Source organism: Lagopus leucura, unplaced genomic scaffold (assembly GCF_019238085.1).
Source record: "Lagopus leucura isolate 7727_CA_CO unplaced genomic scaffold, USGS_WTPT01 Super-Scaffold_100004, whole genome shotgun sequence".
NCBI lineage: Eukaryota > Metazoa > Chordata > Aves > Galliformes > Phasianidae > Lagopus > Lagopus leucura.
In genome coordinates this window covers 23,697,666-23,723,078 of record NW_024962264.1, presented here as the reverse complement: position 1 = coordinate 23,723,078, position 25,413 = coordinate 23,697,666, and the positions used below count along the sequence as shown (strand labels likewise).

The 25,413-nt window shown below is 33.8% G+C and overlaps 1 protein-coding gene across 1 annotated transcript in view; it reads left to right on the top strand.

Moving 5' to 3' along the window:
- Positions 1-15,737, top strand: part of GLRA3 (glycine receptor alpha 3) — a 47,673-nt gene extending 31,936 nt beyond the window's left edge. The window contains 4 exon segments of the mRNA XM_042871635.1: positions 2,207-2,344; positions 6,809-7,023; positions 8,283-8,429; positions 15,468-15,737. Coding sequence (XP_042727569.1) covers positions 2,207-2,344; positions 6,809-7,023; positions 8,283-8,429; positions 15,468-15,737 — 770 coding nt within the window.
- The last annotated feature ends 9,676 nt before the right edge of the window (positions 15,738-25,413 follow it).

Here is a 25,413-nt window from a genome sequence, read left to right as displayed (position 1 = left end):
AGTGTTATCAAGTAGTTCAATATTCAAAATTAATTTGACTGTAGATTTCACTAATTCATTGGGCACATTTGTTTGGTTTATTTGTATTTCACATTGAATAAAGGGACACAAATTTAATAGAGACTAATTTGATATATCTAATAGAAGTAAGGTATACATTATACACTTTATTTTATTTTATTTGGAATAACATAAAACTGTTTCTCCATTAAGCTCTTCTGTGTTTTAGGACGCATTCACTGCACCAGTATGGTCTTAGAAAACTAGAATTACTGTATTGAATGTTAAAGCTCTATTTGGGTATTTAAAATGTAGACAGTAAAAATAAACTGTTATATCAGTACTTTGTATATAGTTACTGTTGTTCATATATTACACTATTGAAGAATTAGTGGACAGAGTAGACATTCAAAGTTAAAAATGCATTAGAGATGAATGAATTTGATTTAGTGAAATACATTTTGACGCAGCAGTTGTTTCTTGTCAGTTCAATGAGTTTTACTCAGGGGATATCACTTCTGGCCATAATCTCCATGGTTCAAATGCTAATCTTTACACACAACTACTTTTTGTCTGAATACATGCAAAGTTTGGTAAGAGCTATATTTTTGAATTTTTCTACTTTATGACATTTGATATGAAACTTTAAATCTGTGTTTATACTGTTGTGCATGCAAGTATAGATGAAAAAAGTACATTTAATACAAGCATGTAATGTCTTGTGTAATATCTGATCTTACTGAAGCACTTATTTAAAAGGATATGGGTTTGTTTTTATTATTTTCATCTAGTCCCAACAAAATACTAAAGAAGATAAACCAGTATCATCCTAAGTGCTTGCAAAAACCTTAATATTAAGGGAACTCTCCAAAAGAAACAGAACAAATCTGAAGGTCACTGATTCTTGATGTGCAGATACATTCAACAAAGACAGATTAGAAAGGATGAAGTGTGTTTCAGGTTTGAGGCCAGTATATCAAAACAGTATGTCTGAATAGTATTTGTAGATGTATTCAAAGAGTAATGAAGTCACTGAACATAACGGGAGAAAGACTGACGTCTGCATAACAGAGTTTATTTCCCTCACTAGAACTCAAAATTTCCGTATTTTCTGAACACGATATTTAAACACTAAATTGTTACTGAAATGTTAAAAGATATTTCCAGTTATCTGCAGGTTATTCTTAACAGCTAATTGGCTTTGGAGTAAAGCAGAAAAGAAACATTGCAAAGAAACTAAATGGATGAAAACTTTATAATTTAGATGTAAAAATTACTCCATTCTTTTCCTCATGCTTCAATCTATTATATATGAGTCAAGTGTATCCTTGTGGGTCAAACTATTTCAACAATAGTTTTAGATTTCAGTCTTAAAATCTCACATTGTCTGAATTAATTATGTCCTGAGAAAGTCTAAATGAAACCTTAATGTGAATAGGAAGCAATTTATTTTTTTTTCTGTTGTTACAGACAATTTATCCAGAAAAACTTTGGAATAGAATTCCAAAGATATATTTTCTGACATATACAGAGGATGTAGAACAGCTTTTCCCCATTGAAAGTTCACGCACATATTCAGCTGAGAGATAGAAATACAATGAAAAACTATTTGCTCTTTGCAAGGTCTTCCCCTTGATTAGCACTTCAGCTAGAAATGTTAAGGTTTTATTTAATCATACATCCATGAGGTAAGAGTAAATACCGGAATCTGAATATGGAGTGCCAGTTCGTTCTTCACAGTCAGCTCACATGAGATTATGAACAATTGCTTTTCCATGTTTTCCACCAGATTCAGAGAAAAGTATTTTTTCAGTTCAACTAATACCTCACTGCTGGATAAATTTTCATTACTTCCTTTCAAGAATTTGTATCTAAATTGATATAAATTGACATAAGCCCATAAATATAACTTTGACGTCTAACATTTCACTCCATATAGAATGAGAGGGAGATATGATGGTGCAAGAGAGCATAAATACATAAAAATGAGCCAAACATAGCTGATTTTGATGCTACATAACTATTAAGATTTCAAAAAAGAAAGCCTTCTTTTTTTCCTACCTCAGTGTGGCTTAGAATGGTAAATAATGTGTTTTTGTTAACTAGCCCAAAGAGATCTGGTGAATTTTCTACTTTAATGGCATTTGCTGAAGTCATCACTATTTGGTATGTCCCTGACTTAAAGTTTATATATATATTTTTTTAGTTGGATACACAATGAATGATCTCATTTTTGAATGGCAAGAAAAAGGAGCAGTTCAAGTAGCAGAAGGACTCACTCTGCCACAGTTTCTGTTGAAAGAAGAAAAGGATTTGTGTTACTGCACCAAGCATTACAATACAGGTAGGAAAGCATATTAGTGATTAAAACCAAAAAGCCATCATTTTACATTTATTGTTATTTTGGAGAGATTTATTTATTTGTTTAATATTCTCAGTGAACTCGCAAGACGATTGAAACATACAGATGCATTTTTCAGGACAAGATTGTCTTAAATAATTGACACAATGAAAAACACCTCGCAGCTGAGAAAACTTCTATTTCAGTAAGCTTAAGAAAATACATATTTGAAATAATAAAGAAGCAATTTAGTCAGGAGTTTCTTTTTTTTAGTGAATGCCATGACTACATATACACTTCAGGATATGAAGCACTGCCAAGACCAAGAAGTCCATATGCTGTGCACTAAGCCCTGCCTGGCTACATCAGGAAAAGCCTGTTACTTCTTCCAAGCCAGCTATCCCTGCCCTATTTCTTAATGGCAATGGAAAAATGCAGACCAGCTGAAAGTATCCTTATTGTACAATAGATGACTGTCCAAACTAGATACGGCCTTCCTGAGTTGAGGTCTTTGTAGAACTGTGATGTTATGTTTAGCTTATGTCTCTAGGGTACTGGGACAAACAAAGTTTTATCAATACTAATTCAGTCATTTTGTTTCTAATTGTAAACAAAACTGCCTTGAAAATTGAATGATCACAAGCATAATAATCCTCCAAAAATATGTATAGCAAATGCTAAGAGTGCACAGCTTCCATCTTCTCAAGTTAAAAACAAACAAAGCACACAATTAAGATTCTTTCATTTATCCATTCTCTCTTAAAGTCTGCTCTCCAGTGTGATTATCGATATGTTAAACATAACTTGAAATTTAAGTTTCAAACTAGTTTATTTGGATTCTGCTGAATTGACAGAGGAGGGAAAATTCAACAGGCAGCATTTATAAAGAATGTCCTGTTGCAGTGAAAATAAAATAAAAGTGCTTTTCAACACTGAATGTATCACAGCTGCGTTGATACCCTAGGGGTAGAGAACTGAAGGTTCTCTAATGGTTTCTATTTAGAATGGATAGAAATACCAACATTCGAAGTGTTCTCTGAAACCATGAGTCTCTAACCTTTGGCTTGAGCCACGGATAAAATATATAATTAATGTGTATATGTAGCAAAACATCTTTTATTTTTTTTACTGTTGTTTACTAACACATAAGTGAAAGATAGCAACAACAACAAAAGGTTAGAAGGTTGAACACATATCCTGTAGACAGATACCCTTTTAGAATACTCCAGAAAAAACTCCCATATAATTCATTTCAAGTGACCAAATATCAGTTTCTTGATTAAGTTTAGGTGCATCACAGGATGGAAAGCTTTTGAGAGACATTCTGTAGAACAGAAATAAATTTTTAAAAATCTTCCTGTGAAACAAATTAACTTGAAGCTTCAGGACAGTATGTAAGAGCTAATCAGTGCATGCACTCATTAGAGTTTCATGTCCAATTGAGAATGGATTGCTGTAACTGTAGCTTAAAAATAGCATATATAAAGTTCTTCAAATATAGGGATGGAAGTGTTTCAGCAACAGCACAGCATAATGGCTCATGAGGTCTTGTGTTTAAATTGATGCAGTGATATTTATGATCATTTTTATCTGTTTTTACATCCTCTGGCATGTCTACAGTGACAAATTTAGAAAATGAAGTGAAATCCTAGTAACCAGAAAAGTCATATGTGACTTCTCACATTACAAGGATAGTCCTGCTTTACCCTGACTGTGTCACATGCATGCTGGGCTTTCATGGAACACCCAGTTTTCAACTGCAACTACTGGTAGCTGCACAGACCAACATACATAGGCGGATTCATACATAATGAACATTGACTAGCAAGCACAAATGAAATTTGAATAATTCCATTACCACGGGTACTATACTAATCATAATGCTGATTAAAAATATTCAGAGCTGTGTTGTCAATAGAATGGTTTGGGTTTTTTTTCACTCTAAATGTTGTTTGTAGCAATCCTGGAAACTGCGCAGACATGGCTATTGCTCACTAGCAGAACTGATAGATTCTGTAAGGGACCATTTCTGATGTCTCTGTATCTGTAATTTGGTAAATCTGCAATCTTGGTGACCTGCCCAATTCTTTAACTTCATCTTCCCCATTCAACCTATTCAACTTCTTAATGTATGTAGTCCATACACATTTTTTCCCATGGTCTTCTTTCTTTCCTCTTAAAGCCAAATAAATCGCTTAACAACCTGCAAACTGTGCTTCTTCTAGGTCCCAGCTACTACTGACAATGTCTTACATTGGGCCGTTTTGCTACTAACATGACAGTGCCTAAAGAAGGAGAAACAAGCTTTGATGCTTTCCTCTGTCAACAAGAACTAAAACCCTCATGTTGCTTGAGAATCACCTAAGACACTCTTTCTGAGATTGTAGTAGTGATTTATAACCCATGGATCTGCAACCTTTTGGGGTTGAAACTGGAACATAAGAAGTTTCATACTAATACAAGTATTAGTATTACTAATACTTTACTGGCAGAATGACAGCATGCTGAACAGGTTGCTTTAGTGAGAACCTGAATTGAGCGGGGATCTGATCAATGTCTGTAAATATTTAAGGTGCAGGAGGCAAAGGGACGAGGGACAAGAAAAGAACAGGATCTCACAGCTAGATGATGGCTTCAGCTATAAAAAACAGCACAGCCTCTGCTGGCTGCCTCCTAGCTGAAGCTCACATCTGTTAGTGCAAATGCTGTATTTCCATTCTGCTTCATCAGCCAAGTTTATGCAGGTGGTTCTGATCTCAGCCAGGAAGGGCAAAAACTAACAATACCCTTTCCAAGCTTAGACCAAGAACTGCTGCAAATGGTCTCTGCTGAGATAGTCTCTGCTGACTTCTGTCTGCTGCATTTGTCCTCTGATGTCTCTCATGGATGAGAAAGCCCAGTAATCTGTGCAGAAACAGAAGGGTTTCTATTTGGGTAGCCACCGGTCTTCCTGGGAAGTTGCCTCCTATTAAGTTAATTCTTCAGCACTACATGGGAACAGAGGAGAGGAGGAACACAGAAGTCTTGGCTGGGAAGCACACTACAGCTGAGGGGGAAATCCCAAAGTCAATGTAATTCCATCAGCTCCTAACATGGACTGGCAGGTGCAGAAAATCACTGGGCCTCAGAGGAAGGCAGGAATATTAAGTCACGCTTTCAGTGGAGTTAGATTTACAACTTGTGCATTTAACATTTTATAGCTACTGCTTTTGTAAATATGGTGGGTTGTTGATTTTCTTTTTTCTTTCTTTGGCAGAATAAAGGTTTCATACAATGGAATTTAGTATAGCACTGTAGAAATAACTAAGGGCATGTTAGAAGAAGTACTGTGAAAACAACAAAGTTCAGAATATAATTTGAAGCACTAGTTATGCTTGGAATTAAAACATTTCAGTTTGACTTTATCAAGTATTCATTTCTGAATGCTTAATGTTAGAGCATAACATATAGTATACCGAGTAAAGAATAAGCTTATTCTCTGAATCATTCATAAATCTGATGCATAAATGTCATTAGTATGATAAATATTAAAGCACTGTTAATGGAACCATTTCTTATAAAACAGATAAAGCTGGATTAGGAAAGTGCTATCAAAAACTACTCGAAAGCATAGCAAAAAAGAAAATCCTCCTATCAATTAAGAAATAAATAACTAAATGTCTTTCCATGTTAAACTTGGAATTACGAAATGCTCTTATTGAAATAGATAAGAAATCTGTCAAATGTATATTTCTTGCTATGATAAACTCTGTCATATATACAGTATTTATTGTCAGAGCATTACCTTCAACAGTATTTATGTCTGATTAATGTAAACATTGAGTAGAATTAGAAAATATAATGAGATTAGGTCAAGATCACTGAAAAAAAATATACAATTTACAGAGTAAAATATCTTGATCAGAGAAAACTCTGCTTATGCATGTTTTGGCACTGCTATGAGCAGACAGTAGATTTTTTTTTTCTAGCTCAGTTACATCAGTAGAAGTTGCTTGATGCTCGGTATTCAGAAAAATGAGGCCACTCAGTTTCCTGGAGTAGCCCATTTGCAAGTCTTCTATTTCTGATTTAAGTCAAAACAATTTGAATGGAGGTGAAGGGAAGTACTTTACGGGATCTCTTGTTGATGACCTAGCACCTTCACTGTTGTCACTACATTTTCTTCCAATTCATTGGAATAAAGAAAAAATTGTTTAAGCATAAAATTGGACCAAAACATAATGTGATTCTTTGCATATATAAGGAAATAAGTGTTCCAGAGCTTATTGAATTTTAAATTTGCAGTTATTCAGACCACTTTCTTTCCAGCAGTTAATCCTTTTGAAATGGTATAATGCACATATTAAAAGTCACAGAAGGGAAATTAAAACATTCACTATTCATTGGAGAAGAAATGTATTTGATGCAGTATACACTCTTTAGGTAACAATATATTTCTATTGAATATTTATTCTTTGTTATAAAAAGGAAAATTTACGTGTATAGAAGTCCGATTTCACCTCGAGAGACAGATGGGTTACTATCTCATCCAGATGTACATACCAAGTCTCTTGATCGTGATTCTCTCTTGGGTGTCATTTTGGATCAATATGGATGCAGCTCCAGCCAGAGTGGCTTTAGGCATAACAACTGTACTGACCATGACAACACAAAGCTCAGGTTCACGAGCATCACTTCCAAAGGTAGGTGGAATTTCTTCTGTGTGTACTGCATTAATACAAAATAAAAACATTATGTGGCAAATAAAGTCCTTAAGTCAATCTTACACGTTTTAATTAATATCACTTATTATTTTGAAGGAAAAAATTGCTTTGAAATATTAATCCCACAGCATGCTAAACAACATATCCCAACAAGCGATGAAAACAATGTTTTTCTGTACCAAATGTGTGCTGCTTTATATCAATTGATATCAAAAGCTTGTCCTTTTCTGGATCCCAATATCTAATAATGTACTATCAAATATAACTGAATTTCTTAAGGGAATTGCTTTAAACTTTTTCCTTTCAGTTGTTATTCCTCGACCATCTTCATTGCAGTTAGTGGGAAAAAATGTATGCAATAAAAACAAATTCCACTTCTGTATGAGTTTTAACATGGATTTTTTAAGTTTGCTGATTACATTTTTTCTAGGTAAAGTAAAAAACCCTAACAGAGGTGAATGTGCTTTGTACATTGTGTATATGGATCACAATATGCCTGAGCGTAGCATTAACAGATGAGAAACTGAAACACATTAAAAACCCTGAAAAGCAAGAACGTAAGGGGTTACCAAAGGGAGATGCAGATGTATTTGTCACATTCTTGAGGCCTGATGCTAGCTCTGCTGTCTTAAATGATAAAACTCTTGTAAATCTCTACACAGAGAGTGTTCCATATTCCCAGTTCAGATTATGTCCTGCAGCTGAGCTTGGCAATGAAGGACTGCAGTGAGTTCGTCAGTTCTGTAACTCATTTTCAGTACTTATACTGAATTTAAATCTATATCTTTAATTTACTCTGCCTGTATTAGCAGAAAAAATGAACATAAAATGAACGTATCAGAATTTTGCATCTCACTTCACCTAATTTCTAGTCTGGGAACTTTAAATAAGTATAACAGCAATTCTTAGCATCATTCACAGACCTCATTGGGAGAAATGGAGGACGAACATGTGATCCTTGTGGATTATTTTGTTTATGATAAAATATACAGTACATTAAGAGAAATTGTTAGGGTGAAAAATAGTGAACATCTGTGAAAGACGACACTTAAAAAATAATCATTAAAATATAAGTATTCCACTGTTTTCTCTCTTATTATAGAACTTCCATGTGAAAATTTGTTTCACAAATGAGTGCTAGGTTTGGAGATATTAACGAGCTTCTTCCTGACATGAAATGCTAAACATTACATCTGTGCTTTGAAAATATTCAGTCTTCTGCTCTATTTTCTTCTTAGGTGTCATATGTCAAAGCAATTGACATCTGGATGGCTGTGTGTCTGCTCTTTGTATTTTCTGCACTTTTGGAATATGCAGCTGTAAATTTTGTGTCAAGGCAGCATAAAGAACTCCTACGATTCCGACGGAAGAGGAAGAAGAACAAGGTAAAGCTAATAGTACTCACAGCTGGGAAGGGAGTCTAATGGACTGATTATGCTGGAAGATGGGCTCAGTTTGGTAAACACACTGCTGCTTAAAGTGGCAATATAAATAAAATGGCAGCACAGAACAAAATCCACTCTAGGCTGAGGGTCACTACAAGGACTACGTGCTGCATAAATCCAACTTGAATTCTCAAAAGGAGGATTAAGAGGGCTTTAAATGAGGCATGGGCCATGTGGGAGCCATCTGCACAGACACGAATTTCTCTCTGTTAGAAGAGTCAGATTATACTTCAGTGGATCAACATGACTGTTACTTGCAGCACTTTGTACAGCATTAAGATTGTTCCTTATTTCACTCTAGATTTAACAGCTGTATTTCATGTATTTTAAACATGAACATTAATTTTTGAATTGATTTTATTTGTGGGATATACATTTTTTAAGGGGCTGAGAAGAGTGTTTTCACATATGTCAATTTAGTGTAAATTGTTCATACAGTTAGCAAAGAGCTTTAATAGAGTAGTGGCTACTTATATTTATTTGATGGCAGAAGCTATCTAAACTACTATTAAGGGAAGTCACTGGTAACGTGTAAAGTCAAGCAGCTAATGTTACAAGTTTAAATTTGTAATAATCAAAGTGTTTTACAACAGCATGCAAAAGTGCCTACTGCCTACTACTACGTTCAGTGAATACCTGTAGTGTGGATGAAAGTCTGACTGTAGCAACATGACAAGTTCAGGCATTTTTAATTTCTGCAGACTAACCTCAATTTACTCCTTACATTGCAAGAGGTTCCTTTCCAAGTTTTCTGGAGGCCCCCCAAGAGGGGGCAGGTGGGCCATGACAAATGTGACCCATGTCAAATATAAACAACTTTGTTGAGTGATATTTAATGTGACTGTACTTTTAGTCTGTTTTTAATGGAATTAAGTGTTTTGCTGGACTAGTTTGTACAATCTTTTCCCTCAGGGCACGTTTCCCACACTTTTGCTTATTGTCATTCTCCTTCCCTGGAAATTCTGTAAGCCACATAGTTCCTAAAAATCATATTTTCAACATTAGGAGTAGCCAGTAAGAGCTGCCAACAGCCAAAGGACCAAATCCTGCAAGTTATATACACATGATTATCTAAAACAGTTTGCTATTTGCATTTTTAACAACCGCATAAGATTCATCCATATCAAGATTGTGATCTTTCATAAACTTCAGGACTTTTTCCAGAACTACTGCACAACCATTTTCTTTCATGAAGTTGATTATTCTGTGCTAAATGTAGTACCTTGTGCATTCTCCTACTGATCATCCCCCTCCATATTTTTTGGACTCTTTGTTCAAATTGTTGGATTAAATCTTTGTTCCAAACATATCCTCAAATAGATTTGCTTTATTCTCCAAGCTTGATCTCTTCCATAAATCTAATCAAAATAATTGGTTATTCTTTGTCAATACTGATTAAAAACATAGGACGTATAAATACTGCTAAAAACTAAATGATCAAGCTCAGAGAAAAATAATTGAATTTAAAAAAAAAATTATAAAATTGTACAAAGTACAAGGTACAGAGCTGTATCAAGAGGTTTTGGCATCTAAAGTTCATTTGTCTTTGCCATTATGATATTTTAGTTTTCTTACCGAAAGTCACTGCTTCCTTCTTACCTATCTTAATACAATATTTGCTGCCTCTCTTCCTGGGCAGCAGTAGCTGCAACATCAAAGATGATTCTTAGGTATAACTGCACCCTCTGGCTACCACTTTTATTGTTGTAGCTATGGACCTCACTTAATGTTTCCAAATAACATATTGCTTTTTAGAAGCCCAATACAATTCTTACAGAAGTGACAAAAACTTGTAGGTAGTTTAAAGAAATCTGGGATTTTGTTATAAATACACTCACAAAAAAAACAAAAAACAAACAAACAAAAAAAAAACAATGGTTATTGGAACATAATATGCAATCTATCCATTGCTTTTTTTCTCAGTAAGCATCACAATAAGAGATTATTTTCTTGTTTCTTCATAATTACTGAAATGGCAAAATCTTATGAATATGTAAATTTTTGCTTCCAATTTAAAACTTCATTTGTTAGCATCTGATCTATTGTGCTTTATTTCTGTCTGGGAAGTAAATCTAGTCAATGAATGTAAGTTTAACAAATATTATATTGCTGATGTGATGGAAACACCTTCAGAATGAATGAATATGAATTATTTATTTAAATATACTCTCCTTTAGGTCTTGAGAAACAAAACAAATATGTCAGAATTAGAAGAACGATATAGGACAACCAAAACATACCTATGATCAGCACTTTTTCTTAGTTGTGTTTTTCTGTATGGGGAAAAATAGCATGAACTGTGTTCCTGTGCTGAATACCACTGATTTTAGATTAGCTTTTAAAATAAGATATTTAGTTTTCAAGAACAATCAATCTTTGAATTCTATTTTCCAAAATCTAAAGATCACAAGTATCTTTAGTGAGGAAAATAGACATGCAAACTAGGTTGTCTTTAATGGTAATCACACCTCTTTTCTTTTGTTTTCTTTTTGGTCAACCCATCCATTTTGATGAAAGTATTTTGAGGGAGTTCTTGATGGAAATGAAATCAATGAATCATTACAGCATAGCAATGGCTTGAGATGTGCAGGACCTATAGACGGGACTTTGCCTCAAATCTACAGTACAAATTTAAGGGTAAACTATGAAGAAGATGTCCCATTTGTCAAAATGTGATATCCAATCATTAACAGAGGCCCTGTCCTTTTGTCTGAAATAATGTCTTTCCATGTGGATTCCATTCATTGCTACCTGTATGTGATGACGTGAAATGTTAAGAAAGGTATCTATCTCATCAATTTTGTAATCTATTTTGATCTGTTTAAATCAGGATTAAAACATGATATTAAAATTTTGTTTTCTGCAATTTCAAAGAAACAGTGACATCAGTTCAAGAGGAAATCAACTGGTACCAGATTAGTGTTTAAAATCAAGCTGTTTACAGTTCAGAACAGTATAGTAGTAAAAAATAGTGTTCAAATAACCAAAGCCACAGCTTCAAATAAATACTCAAACTCTTACCAAAACTTACAGTCAAAAGGCCACACAGATATTTTTAGGATTTATACATAATATTCCTCAAGAGATGTGTATTATTAAATACACGAAGAGAAAGAGCATAATCACACACGGCCACAGAAACGGAAAGCTTTCTAATACTTTATAGCTGAGCATAATAATTAGGATTTCCTTGGGCCTTGAAAAAATTCTACTTTTTAAATAAAAAACTTTATCTAAAATTATCGTTCTTTGATTTTAATAGAGTTAATAACATATTTACATGTAGCCATACACAGAATAACTTTCAAACTAATAGTACCAAAGGAGTATTTGTGAAAAGCACATTCATACCAAAGCTTTAATGAAGTTCATTTGCATTAAAAATTCAGAAGTTTTATCTAAAATAAGAAAGGAAACCTTTTTTTTTTTTTTTTTTTAACAGTGATGCCCTAAAATGAACACACACACACACACACACACACACACACGAACTTCATTAATACGTTTTGAAAGAAAAAATCACCCAGTATGCAATGGACTCCTCCAAGAAGATCCCCTGTCCAGATATTCCACTAAAATGTACAGGGTATCCATTAGACGACTTTAACAGCTGTGACAGCTGTGACCAACACATGGATTATCAGAAATATTTCTAGTCAAAAAGAAGGACTGTAGCCAAGTCAATTTATAAAAGCACATGGAGTACTGCTGTCATTTTATATTAATGCCCTCAAAAAAGCACTCAAATGTTATTATCAACAATAATAGCAACTGCATCTTTCCTGCTTTACAGGAGCACCCTTAGATATGAATGTGTTGCCAAATTAATGCTTTTTATACACTATGACCCTGCTACAAAACTTCCAGAACTACAAATATTGCATCTGGTACCCCAGAAAATAATTATGGTGATACCCAGTGCTCTGCAAAGTGCCCTTTCCTGTGTATGCATTATGTCCCTAGCACTTGAGTCTGACTTGGCAGGCTCCAACCACTCTACCTGCCATTGTGGAGACACTATCCATCCAGCATCACTGGACTAGACCTCTAGAAGGATATTCACATCAACTGCTCAACAGAAAAGAGCACTACTGATCATCCTGCTTGTAGATTAAGTAAAGAATGTCTGCAAGTGAAAAATAAGCAGGAGCTTGGCCTTTAAAACTATTTTGGGAAGATTGCTTAACTCAGGTAGACATAGAACAGAGACAGTAGAGTCATAGCAGAGTGCCTCATCCAGAAAACACAACCAACTGAAAGCTGCTACACAGCAGTATTACTTTATAATCATTTTGAGCTGATGCAATCATAAACATTATCTTCTGGAGAACCATGAGAAGATTTAAACCCCGATTTACAGATTTTCATATGTGCAAAGTTGCTGAAATAGCAAGTACAGTATAAATTCTCACATCTACCATATTTGTAACTCCTTTTAACTGGAATACATAAGTACAACACTTCTGGAATACAACTACTCTTAAAATATTATTTCCTATTGTCAGTGGTTTAGGGACTGGTTTTGCCTGATTCTGTGACTAGCGAGGCAGGGGAACCCTTGGATCCAACCCAGGAAAGGGAAAAGGGGAAAAATAGGAAATGGGTCTAAAATCAAAACAGTGGTTAACGATCTGAGCAGAAACAAACTTATCTACTAAATAAGATATCGGAATGCAAGATAACGCACTATAATACAATATAATACAATAAAATTAGAATTGGAGCTAATAAATGAAATGAGAGCGAGCATCTGAAAGCTGAAGGCCTTACTCTAACGCTGTGATGAGATGGCACCTGCAGCAGAGACAAGCCAGGCGATTGAAAGGGGAATCTCAGCTGCCCAGGAATCCTAAAGTGATGACGGACTGGCCTGAAGGTAAAAAGTTTGGAAGCAGTAGTATCATGCTAAAGAGACCCCAACATACAATGGACTACCAGAAAATGAAATTTGCCCTGTTCACAGATGGATCATGTCATACTGTGGGCAAGCATTGCAGATAGAAGTCTGCTGTGTGGAGCCCTACACAACAAAACCATGACACCTTTTCTGACAGGAGAGGAACACTGATGTAGTTTGTTTTATCACGTCATCAAAATTCATCCTAACATTTTGTATTTCTGTTATTCATCTCCATATGAAAGTAAATCAACGATTTTTTTTCTTCACCCTTTGCTTTCATGTTAATTTTCCTTTATTTTTGTTGTTAGTGTTTTTATATAAGAAATATGATAGAGATTCAAAGCATAGCAGTTTCAGTGAATTGTAGTTGTCTATCAGTTTATTCAGTTTACATATATGAAAAAGTATTGTAATTAGATTACAACTACAACAGTTGGGTGATTCAGCCATGCTGAATGTTCATGCTGTTGCCCAGCTAGTTCACTTCTATTTACTAATTTATAATACTAATTTATATACATTCATTTGCCAATAACTGATTCAACTAATATTGCTAACAAAGTTAATTGATAGTTTCTTAAATGAAGAAATCTTTTCCTTAACAAGTACTGTATAATCAAAACTTTAATATGTTCAGAATCATTGATTCAAAAACACTTTCAAATGCATTGACATTTTCAAAATTGAGAATTTTGAAGTTGAGATTTAAACAATGATAAGTGGGAAGTTAGCTCAAAAAATAAAACAAAGAGTTTTACATGAAACAGAAAGGCTTCAGAACTATTGAACCAGAACACTAATTACTTTATTTACTGTGGTAAATGTAAAGTTTATATCATTTTCTGTTAAGTAGAGTTTCAAAATATCAAATTTCTTTCTCATCAGAAAAAACTGACTGCTTCTGCCCCTTATTTGAATAGTTACAGAAGTGGATTTCCAAAAAAGAAATAAAATGTTAAAAAAAAAATTTTAAAGAATTCTTTTAAGAAATAATCTGTTATATTTTGTCATGATTTACAGAATTCTAGAATGTTAAAACAAGTAGGATAATTAGACATAAAAAATAGGAAATGATTTTTTTTTAATTGCGAATGCCATCAAAATCATAGAACTATCTTTGAGTAGCATACACACTAGAAATTGATGTTGAAATGTATTTCAAAACAAAATTTGGTGCTGGCTTCGCAGTCCAGGTATTATTTGCTTCTCCGTATTTGTGCCTGCTTTATAGAGAATATTTATAACAGGGTAAAGAGATGTACAAAATGCGTTTCCAGACAGAAGCTACGTACCAGATATTTATGCTGTGAAAATATGTATGTCTTCAAGATCATTTACATTTGGGTTTGTATCTTGTGATTTTAAACCTCTTTCACTCACAGCTCCTGAATTCAGAATGTTTTTGACAGTTTTCACCTTAATTGTCAAATCAAAATTCTGGCCTTCAGCTTTCATTTATTTTATTTTAAAATTTATTTTTATATATTTTTAAGATACTAACTTTATTTTAAATATTTTATATTATTTCTATGTCAAACTAAGATACTTTACATACTATTCACTTTATCTGACATACAGGGAACAGCAGAAATAACAAAACACAAATATGAAATAGGCAGAATTCTCACTAATGAACACTGTTACTGCTTGTGCGATAGGTATCACAAGAAGCCATCCCACCCTTTTAAGCAACATAGAGTTAAGGGCTGCTGTCTGAAGAACCCTGAAGTCTTCCCAGTTGAAGATTGCAGGCTTTTACCATAAATGTAGAAAATAAAAACAAATCAGATGTGTGTCTGATTATCACTAGTTTCCTAAGCCAGTAAATTCATTTACTAATCTTTCTTTTTTCTCTAAATAGATTACGAAGTGAAACAAGTAGAAAAACTCATTAGAGCTGCTACAATATTTTGACATGAACTTTGGGCTGAAATTTCAACCACTTAAACAGTGGATTCAAACATGTCACTGAGCTAAAGATGTAGTAAATGATATTTAGTAACTGGTAAAATTTCTGTAAAATCTTGTGTTTTTTTTGGTTTTTTTTTTTGGGTTTTGTTTTTTTTTTCATGCAACAGGATGACGATGCACAGGAAAGTCAGTTCAGTTTTACAGCGTATGGAGTGGGGCCATGTCTGCAAGCAAAAGATGGAGTGGCACAGAAGGGGCCAAATAATCCTGCTCAAGCTGCACCTAAAAGCCCTGATGAGATGAGAAAGGTATTCATTGACCGAGCCAAGAAGATAGACACAATTTCCAGAGCTTGTTTCCCTTTAGCCTTTCTAATTTTCAACATTTTTTACTGGGTAATTTACAAAATCATAAGGCACGAAGACATTCACCAATAAGATTGAGGCTTGCAGCCGTAGAGATCTGTCTGCCATGATCAACAGCAAGCTTTCTGAGAGAAACAAGTGAGTGAGGAGTGACTGGGAAAGCAAAAAGCACTAAGGAGGGTAAAGAGATCCTGCCTAGTTTGAAATGCCCATTTACAGTGCAATGGAAGAATGACACAAGAGAAGACACTCTGCAACTGCAAACTTTCTATATCAAATGTTAGCAACTCATTGTAAATCACTCTCTACTCAAGCTTTACTGCCAAGTGTTTATACATACTGTTACATAGTAGTATAATTGTACAGTATTATTTGATGTTCCTTAATGTTTTTTTAAACTCTCATGTGTTTTAATGATCCCAAATCCAGAATAGTCTATGTAAATCCCATATTACTAGAGAATATACTAGTATTTGCTACCTTTATTTCAGTTTTACAAGATAACGATAAATTACTTGAGTTTAGATTTTTAAAGACTCTTTCTTGTCCTAAGGACAAGACCTGTGGTTTTGCAGTGAGCACAGTTGACACATTTAATTAATGTAATTTATTCAGTATGCTTTTTATCAATCTCCTGGGTGGTATGAGTTGAAATAATCCTAGCTAGCCCAAAATATTTACAGCTAAATAGTCTATGTATCACCTGGAAGATGCATCAACATTTATAAAGTATTGATTCCTGCAAAATACTTTTTTTTTCTTTTAATTACCTATGCTTTGGCAACTTAAAATATTTGCAAATCCTTTTAAAAAGTTCAGAATTTTTTCTTAATTGACAAACTCATGCAGTATTTGAGATAGACAAACTACGTCAAAATTTTGCAATGCTTCATTTTAATTCAGTGCATAGAGATATTGGACCAAAACTAAAGGCAAATAATCAACTGCTTCACTGAAATATTATGAGGATGAGTACAGCTGCGTTTATTTACATACATTTCCTACATGTTACATATATCACAGGAAGATCAGTGTAGGAATAGATCATATAGTAGCTTTCTGTAGTATTCTTTAAGTATATTTATATGATTGAGGCATTGATTAGTTAACACTTCACAATTTTGGAAAAAAAAGCATGTAGCTCTTCTAAAACATGAAAAGGGATCTGAATGGTTTTTTGCATTATTTATGTTTTGTATAATAAATAGAAAACCTATTAATACTCAGAGACATTTTCCTTCTTTGGGACTAAATCAGTCAATGGTTTCTTCGTTAAGTTATAAGACAATAGGTCATATTTATGACATAGCTTGTAGACAGGTGTTTAGTCTTGCCATTTTTGTCCACTGAAAAACAACAGTATGCTAAGATATAAATCTAATATTTAGAATTATTCATTATGTAAAAGTCCAGTAAACGAGGCTGTTTCTCATTGCAAAATATTTTTGTTTTGAACATGTTTTGAATTTTTGCTTCATTATTGCTCAGAATGTGTATACAAAAGCAAAATACAGCTGGAGGCAAACATCTGGTGCACTGCCAAAGGCATGTTGCATATGAAGTAATGGAAGCAGTGTAACTCTGCACTGAGGATTATAACATAGCAACCTTGGGTTTGGTTGAATTTGTTGTTGTTTTCCTCCAAGGATTAGTTAGAGAGTTAAAATAGTTGCTCTCAGATTTTATTCAGCTGTGTCAGAAAATGTATAATCCTCCTCCATTTTAAATGCTATTATTTTAAAAATAATATTCTAAAACAGTATTTTTAATAGTTTTTCTTCTTTTATGATCTGACATAAACTCAATTCACTTCAAGTAATATTTTTATGTTACTTCTTCATATTTATAAATTTATAAATTTATTTATAAAAAATCCCATTTATTTATGAGCACAGGTGCTCATCCATGTATCATGAGCTTACATAACTAGATGGATTATATTTTTTTTCCCTTAAAATTGTCATAAAATGTGTCACGTAAAAAGGGATATTAATTTATCCTTGTCAGCAGTCAAGTCAAAGTATCTTTTTAAGGACTGTTTGAAGTACTGGACTGGACTCATAATCTATAAGCAATCATATTAAAAATTGGCTTATCTCAGTTCTTTCCCTACAAAACAGCTGGCTTCTCTTCAATAAAGAATTCTTAATTGAAGTGGTAAATGCATAAGACCAGATCAGAATAACTGCTAGCAATTCTGTTTTCTAACTCCTAGTTATTCTGCTTTCTAGCCATTACATTGGGAAGCAAAGCAGAAAACTTACACATAGTGCTCAGTTTTCTAAGAAGGCATATCAAAAGTAAAGAGATTTAAATATTTTTATAGCATAAAAGCTCTACAGCATTACTGAACTTTATTTTAAGTAATATATTAGTAAGAAAAGTATTTCAAATAGGGGAGAAATGAAAAATGGTTCCATAATGATGTTTTCAAATGTAAATACATTTGGCATGTAATCTGCTGCCCTCAGTTAAATACAGATTTTCAATTTCGATGTAATGTAACCAAGAACTCTCCCCTAATTTTTTTAACAGAAAACATAACATTTGCCAACAGAGTGGAAGCCTCTGCGATATACTGAATACTGGGTATACCAAAATAGATTTAAACTTCATTTAGATTATTCCTAAATGACTTAGGATGAAGTCACTTAGTAGAGAAAGACAGAAATACCAGTTGAGATTACTGACTAGAGATATGTGACCAAAACCATGCTTGCCTCAGTAAAGCCAAAAGCTTCAGGTCCTCAAAAGGATAAGAAATGTCACTCAGAGGTGCAGTGGATATATTCGACTACCAAATTCCTGCTTAAATTCCACATAGGAAAATGCATCTTATTTTTAAGACCATATGCAAATATCAGAGAAATAAAGTTAAAGGGTTGTCTTTTTTTCTCAGTAATGTTGATAAATTAGAGGGGCATTGAGGGAGAAAGGAAAGAAGAAATAATAGTGTTATACTATTTGGAATTTAGCAATTTTTAAATGAAGTACATATTCTTTTTAAATAATTTTGACAGCAAGTACTACTACTTAATTAGGTTAGAGGAATGCAGGAAGAATACAGGATTTAATTATCATTTTCAGTTTAATAATATATTACTTTTCTTTCCATTCTCTTTATTAGAGTTGGTTCCATAAACTTTTTATAGACTTCTCTATAACAAATCTGCTGTGATCTGTGAGAGGTGATTCTCTTTAACCACTAGAAAGTATTATATTTAGGTGATTTAGCTGTGCACTTTACATTAAAGAAATTAGGTATTTCTTCCACTTTGTACTATAACCCATTAGAGAACTGTAGGTTGCTAATGTAGATAAGATAAATTGTACAAAAACTTATATTTTTGATAGGAGGGAAAGTCTTCCTTTATCCTTAAAAAAGATTACATTTATTATTTTTAGCAATAATTTTATATTAGATGGAAACGGACTTATCTATACAGTACCCAGCCCAAGCTGAGATGTTTGGTTGCAAAAAGTAGATATATTTTAAGTGTAATTTCTGCTCTCCTTTGAGCTTTCATAGGAATTAATGCAATCCAACAGAGCAGAATTTGGCCTTATACTGTGAAACTGCTGAGTGAGCTATTAATTTTCAAAGTACCCCCTGGAAGGTTATGAAATAACTTTTTCCACATCTTACTATACAATCAGTACTATCAAATCATCATAATTTTTTCCTTTTTGAGAAAACTAATAAGAAAAAGATATAAATCACAAACTAAGCTACTTGTTAATAATAAAATGGGTGTTTTATTTGTAAGTGGTTATGGAAAACGTGCCTTCAGGCAACATGCATCACCTACAGTAGTTACTGAAATATTATCAGTTTGGAAGGCTTGTGGAAGCAGGTTAGATTGCTAGAAGCAGTGGGTTAAATGCCAGAAAATTGTTGGCTCATACTGTATTCTTGACATTCTTGAATATTACTGCACTTCTTCACTTTTATCTTTGTGAAATATGCAATAAACATTTATTATGTTTATATTTTGTTGCATAACAGAGTGATGTTAATGGATAAAGTGGACTGAAAAAGTTACTGATGTTCCAGGAATGTGTAATTGTGAGCTGTATTCAAAAAAAAAAAAAAAAAGAAAAAGAAAAAAAACTGTGCCATAAGCTTTTGCCATAAAGTTTTAACATTATATACATATTTTGTGTGCTAGTGATCCCAAAATTTTAAAGGATACAGAAAAAAATAAAGGGAAAAATATATATAGTGTATTAATAACTTGTCTGTGAGTTTTAAACATATTCTCCTGTGAATTCTGTCTAGTAACATCCAATGGCAATTTCATCTCAAATACTTCCTTTTTGGTAAAACTATTAATGTGTTATGCATGGATTTGATTAAAGTTCTTTTTATTGTATTATAGTATCATATTGCGCTTAAACTGACATTCTCTGCAGACAGAAGTCTTAAAATATGTGAAATTTATGGCGTTACCCATGTCAATGTAGATATTTTGTTCAAAAATAAAGAACATTTTTTCAGAAACTGCAATTATTTTTATGACACTTTAGGCAATGTGTTTAAAACCACAGGAGAGACTATCAATACCATTTGAAAAATAAATTGAAGCCCTTGCCAGTAGTTAAGGTGCATAACCATTTAAGTATTCCAGGATTGAAAACATGAAAGAAAAGGCATGGCAGGAATGAATGAAGAGAAAAAAAAAGCCCATTGTGAAAACTTAAAGAAAGTTATATTGGTAAATGCCTACTGAGATAAGTCCAGCCATATCAAAATAGTCCTGCTGACATTTTTAGAAATGGAAAGTATTTTGCTTGCAGCAAAATAGCCTGATGGGCTAACAGACAGATCTATGGGATCTGCTAGCTATTTCTTCATAGAAAATGGTTTCCGGAAAATTAACACATTGGTCTTTTGAGAACAGCTTGAGTTCTGCTAATCTGATTATAACAGTGTTTATATACATATAAATAGCATAGAAATCGATGTCTCAGTAACAGCCACACGTCACTGTTATGCCACCTAGGCTAAAAGTTGTTAGCAGCCTCAGTGCAGATGCTTAGTCATGTCACCCTTATATGACAAAGCACAACATCAGCTTGACACTGTTGTTAGGATGTGTTCACACACAATCTTCTGAAACTACAGAAGCAGCTGCTTTCATGTTGAGATGCATAGTTCTCAGAGCATGAAAACTATAAAAACATAGTATCAGGTAAGAAACAAGCAGTTGAACAAGAATATATTAGCCAGATAATGCAGTGGAAGGTCAAAGTATAAACAAATACATGTATAGATACACAATACGTAGATATATTGCCCTTTTTTAAAAACAAGCATTTCAATATTTACTTCACAGAATTACAGAGTGATGGAGGTTGAAGAGACCTCTGGGTCCCTCTGCTCCAAATCCTCCTCCAGCAGGGCCACCCAGAGCAGTGTGTTAGGCCCATGCACAGTTTGCTTTGGAAGACCTTCAAAGAGGAGACTCCACAGTCTGTGTCTCTGGGCAGCTTGGGCCAGCACTTAGTCACATTTCCTGGTGTTCAGATGAAACCCCTTGTATGTGAGATTGTGCATATTGCCTCTTATCTGGGCACTGGGCACCATCTGAAAATGGTCTGTCTACTTTATACCTTCCCATCAGATATTTGCACATATTGCTGAGATTGACCTTGAGTCTTCTGTTTTCTAGGGTAAACAGGCTGACACTATCTTTGCTTATAAAAGAGGTGCTCCAGTCCCTTAGTCATCTTAGCGGTCCTTTGCTGGACTCACTTTAGAAACTCCCGTACTGAAGGGCTTAGAACTGGAGCCAGAACTACAGGTGTAGCCTCATCACTGCTAAGCAGATTCACCTTTTTCAGCCTCCTGGCAGCACTCTTCCTAAATACATGGTAGCATTAATTGTCATTCCCACAACTGCTGGGGGAATGCTGGCTTATGTTCAGTTTGTTGCCCAGCAGGATTTGTAAGTCCTTTTCTGCAAAGCTTCTGGGTGGCTCAAGCACATGCTGATGTATGGGGTAGTTCTTCCCCAGGTGGGGGGTTTTGAAATTCCCTTCATAATACTGGGAAACAAACAAACAAAAAAGTCTTGTAATCTCAGCCACTATTTAGGTAATAGTCATTTAAAATCTCTACTGACAAAATGAGCTCATCCTAGAACATGCTTATGTCACACTGTAATTCTTTTATTAACAGGCCAAATAGAATACCTCACCTATTTGAAAATCAGTGTTACTACATTTATGTTTAGCTCTATATAAAGCTCTCATTAGGCATGTACAGTAGGTACAGAAGTAAGAATAAATAACTTATGTAAGTATATTAGAACAGAGTAAGTCCACACAGGTCTGTAACTAGGCTGAACTTATTTAAGGAGAGCATCAGAAAATCAGTGAAACCACAAGATGGCTCCCTCTGATACGAATTAAGGGATTACACGAGTGAATTTTTTTCAAGGGGATGAACTTTAGCAGAATTAATACTTCATGCAAGGACTCCAAACACTGACATTCATTATAAAAAGTAAAATATACAAGGTAATTAGCATTTCTGTTGCAAATTACACTTCAGTTTGAAAGTGATACAAATTTTTTGAGGTGATGCTATCTTAGAATGAAAAATAGCTAACGTTAATTTCTTAGGTCCAGAAACCAAGTATTCATGTCTAAAGACATATACAAAAATGTAATTCTTTGTGTACATGTACATTATATTTAAATAGTACTTTAGAACAGAAAATAGTCTGCTTTTTTAAACTGCCTGTTGATTTTCAACTGTTTATTGCTAAAGATAATTTTGTTACACAGGAAATGAATGGCTAATCTGTTTTTAAAGCTGTCTTTAAAAAACTAAAGAAGATAGCCATAATTTACATGATTCACCCAAAACCATCATAGTTGAAAGCTCTTTGGATAGCTTAAATGTTAACGTGTTAACGCATGTTAAAGTCCTGTTGATATAAAACAGACTCCGAGAGCTTCTTATTTAATGACCTAAGTTAATTTCACCTTTACACTGATACCTTTATTTCTTAATGACATCCTGAGATGTCATGATTTGAGTGATAGTACATTCCAACACCACTTTCTGACATAGATTTAGGTGTATTAAAGTGGTGTGTTCCCCTTCTAATTGTTTATCCCATCAGATCACCATCTTACACTGCTGTGCCACTTGTAGTGCAGTTACATTATCTTTCAGACTATAAAATCTCTAATGCTTCTACAAGTACTCATGTTCAACTTCACACTGTGGCTCCCCCTGTAGAGGACACTATGGACATGGCTTGACATGAAATTCAAATCTCTTCTGTGAGGAGACCAGCAACCACTTGCACTAAGAGCTACAAGAAAATTTCAGTGCTTCATTTCCTTTCCTTGCTTTACAACCTAATTCTGGAAAAAATACAAACTTATTAATTTTAACATATCTGAGATGACTGGAAAACCTAATTATTTAAAAGCACTATCCTCACAACGTTTCATAAGTATCAAGGCTCTGTCTAAATCCTATCATAATTTACAGAATTTACTCAGTCCTATTTTCTTCTGAGGGCCACAGTTGCATTGCTGCCAAAACAATTGCTGCACACACTCGATAAGCACAGAAAGAATCATATATGCTATCTTTTTCCGATGCAGCTCATAATTTCTACTGAGCTTGAACTAGTTCTCATAGAATCCTATCACATTCTAATGCTTAAAAGACACGTATAGATTAAACAGATAGTGGCTCTGCCATACAATTAACAAACAGTGGCTATGCCATACTAAACCTTCTTTAAAATTAAAGCAGAATATTTCACTTGTAGCAATGAATGCAACATTCTCCTGTCTGTTTCTTCTGGCATGTACAAAACCATCCAAAACAAAAATTTTTTTTCATTATAATAGAAAGAATGTTTTCCATTATTTGTTCCATTCATAGTAGTTTTTTGATTCAGTGCCTAATTCAAGCCCACTAAGCATGCGAGTCCAACCTGCTGTAAGTTTATTTGCCCCTGTGAGATTCTACATACTTTAGTAACAATTATCATATGCATTTGTTTTGCAACTCCAGATAAAGTAGATGACTTGTTCACAAAATTGAATTGAGCACATAAATTCACAAGCTGTGTTTACATACTTGTCTTGAACAAAACAGGGTACAATGCTATTCTATCACTGATTTTCGTGCAGGAATCTCTTACCACAGTATGATCTAATAATTATGAAAGCAAGTGGTAATATTCTCACTCAGCCAAAGGAAAATGATTCTCAGAAGATTTATTTGCATCTTTCTTACCTCTCTTTGTACCTTGCACATGCTCACCCAGATGTACCATGAGCTTATAGCAGGAATGAGGACAAACTTTGAGAAATGCACTGTAAGATGTCAACATTATTGAAGTGCTGAAAATGGTTTGCTTATTTTTACATTCTCAGCAAAGCATTCATTTGGTACTTTGGCTGCTCATAAGCACACCAAAATACAGATTTTCTACAAGATTCCCACTGATTTGTCCACTGAATATTTTTAAAAGAAATATATGAAAATGTGCCACAAATCATGGTTCTACCATTTTTCTTTCCAAAAAGCAGCAAATAATCACAAATGTTTTTAAAATAAGTTCTGCTAGAGGAAAATGCTGGTAGGCTTGCTTTTAGCTCCCATTGAAATGTACAAAAATGTATCATTTTTTGTACTTTTTAAAGTAGATTTTCTCCTGATATTTAACCTACCAGAGCAGAAAAGACAGATAAGTTATTACTGTGTGAAACACTTCCAAGGTATCTGAGAAGAAAACAAGATTTCACACCATTTAGTTTGGCATATTTTACTCTTCTATTCTCAGTAATGTTTCTGAACCCTGCTCGTTTCCCAGCACAGCATGGCTATGTGAGTACTCTGAGCTATCTTCCTAATATCACCTCTAAGGAAAAAAGTCATAAAGGATATAAAACCCCTAAAATTTTTCAGAATATGCATTCCATCTTAACTTCCATAAGCCTGAAAAGAAAGATATAAATCATTTTCCTAATTGTCTAGTCAATAGCTTAAGGTCAGTGAGTGACAGTATTAATACTGATATTGCAACATTCCAAACATACTATGCTTGATACTGTTTTAGTAGCTGAAGTTTCTATGAGTCTGGTTTGAATAAGAATATGCTGTCAAGCCTGTTTGGGTAGTTCCAAATAGCCCTGTTCTATGGGTCTGAAGTAAATGGAAAAATGTCTAAGGAAATTGAATTAGACTGACATACCTGCTTGTCATAGACAGTGGTTGTACATCTCATTGTAGGTGGAAGTTTAATTATTACTTTACTAAAGGAAATTGAATCACAACCTTTGTCATCCTCATTCGAAGTTTTCAGTTTGCTTCAAACCTTTAACAAATATTTTGAAATCAATGTGTTAAGCAAGTTATGAGTCTTTTGTGGTGTTTAAATGCTGTGTGCCTGCAAATTAGTCAGATGTTTAAAAAATATTCCGAATATTCTGTTCATAAAAATAATGTGCAACAAAATCTAAATCTAATTTGAACACCTGAACCCAACTTGAACATCTGTAAAGTATTCTTGCCATCTTGAATCTTTTAATTCTGCTGCAAACCATTGCTCTGTTCGAAGTTTGAGTATTTCTACTGATCTTAGCAATGACTGGAGAGATCTAAAGATTCATACATGTGTAGTTTCAATAGTTTCAATTATACTATAATACTTAATATATTAGAGCAAGTCTATAAAATACTCTTAGAGAATCCGTATTCTTTTTTCTGCAA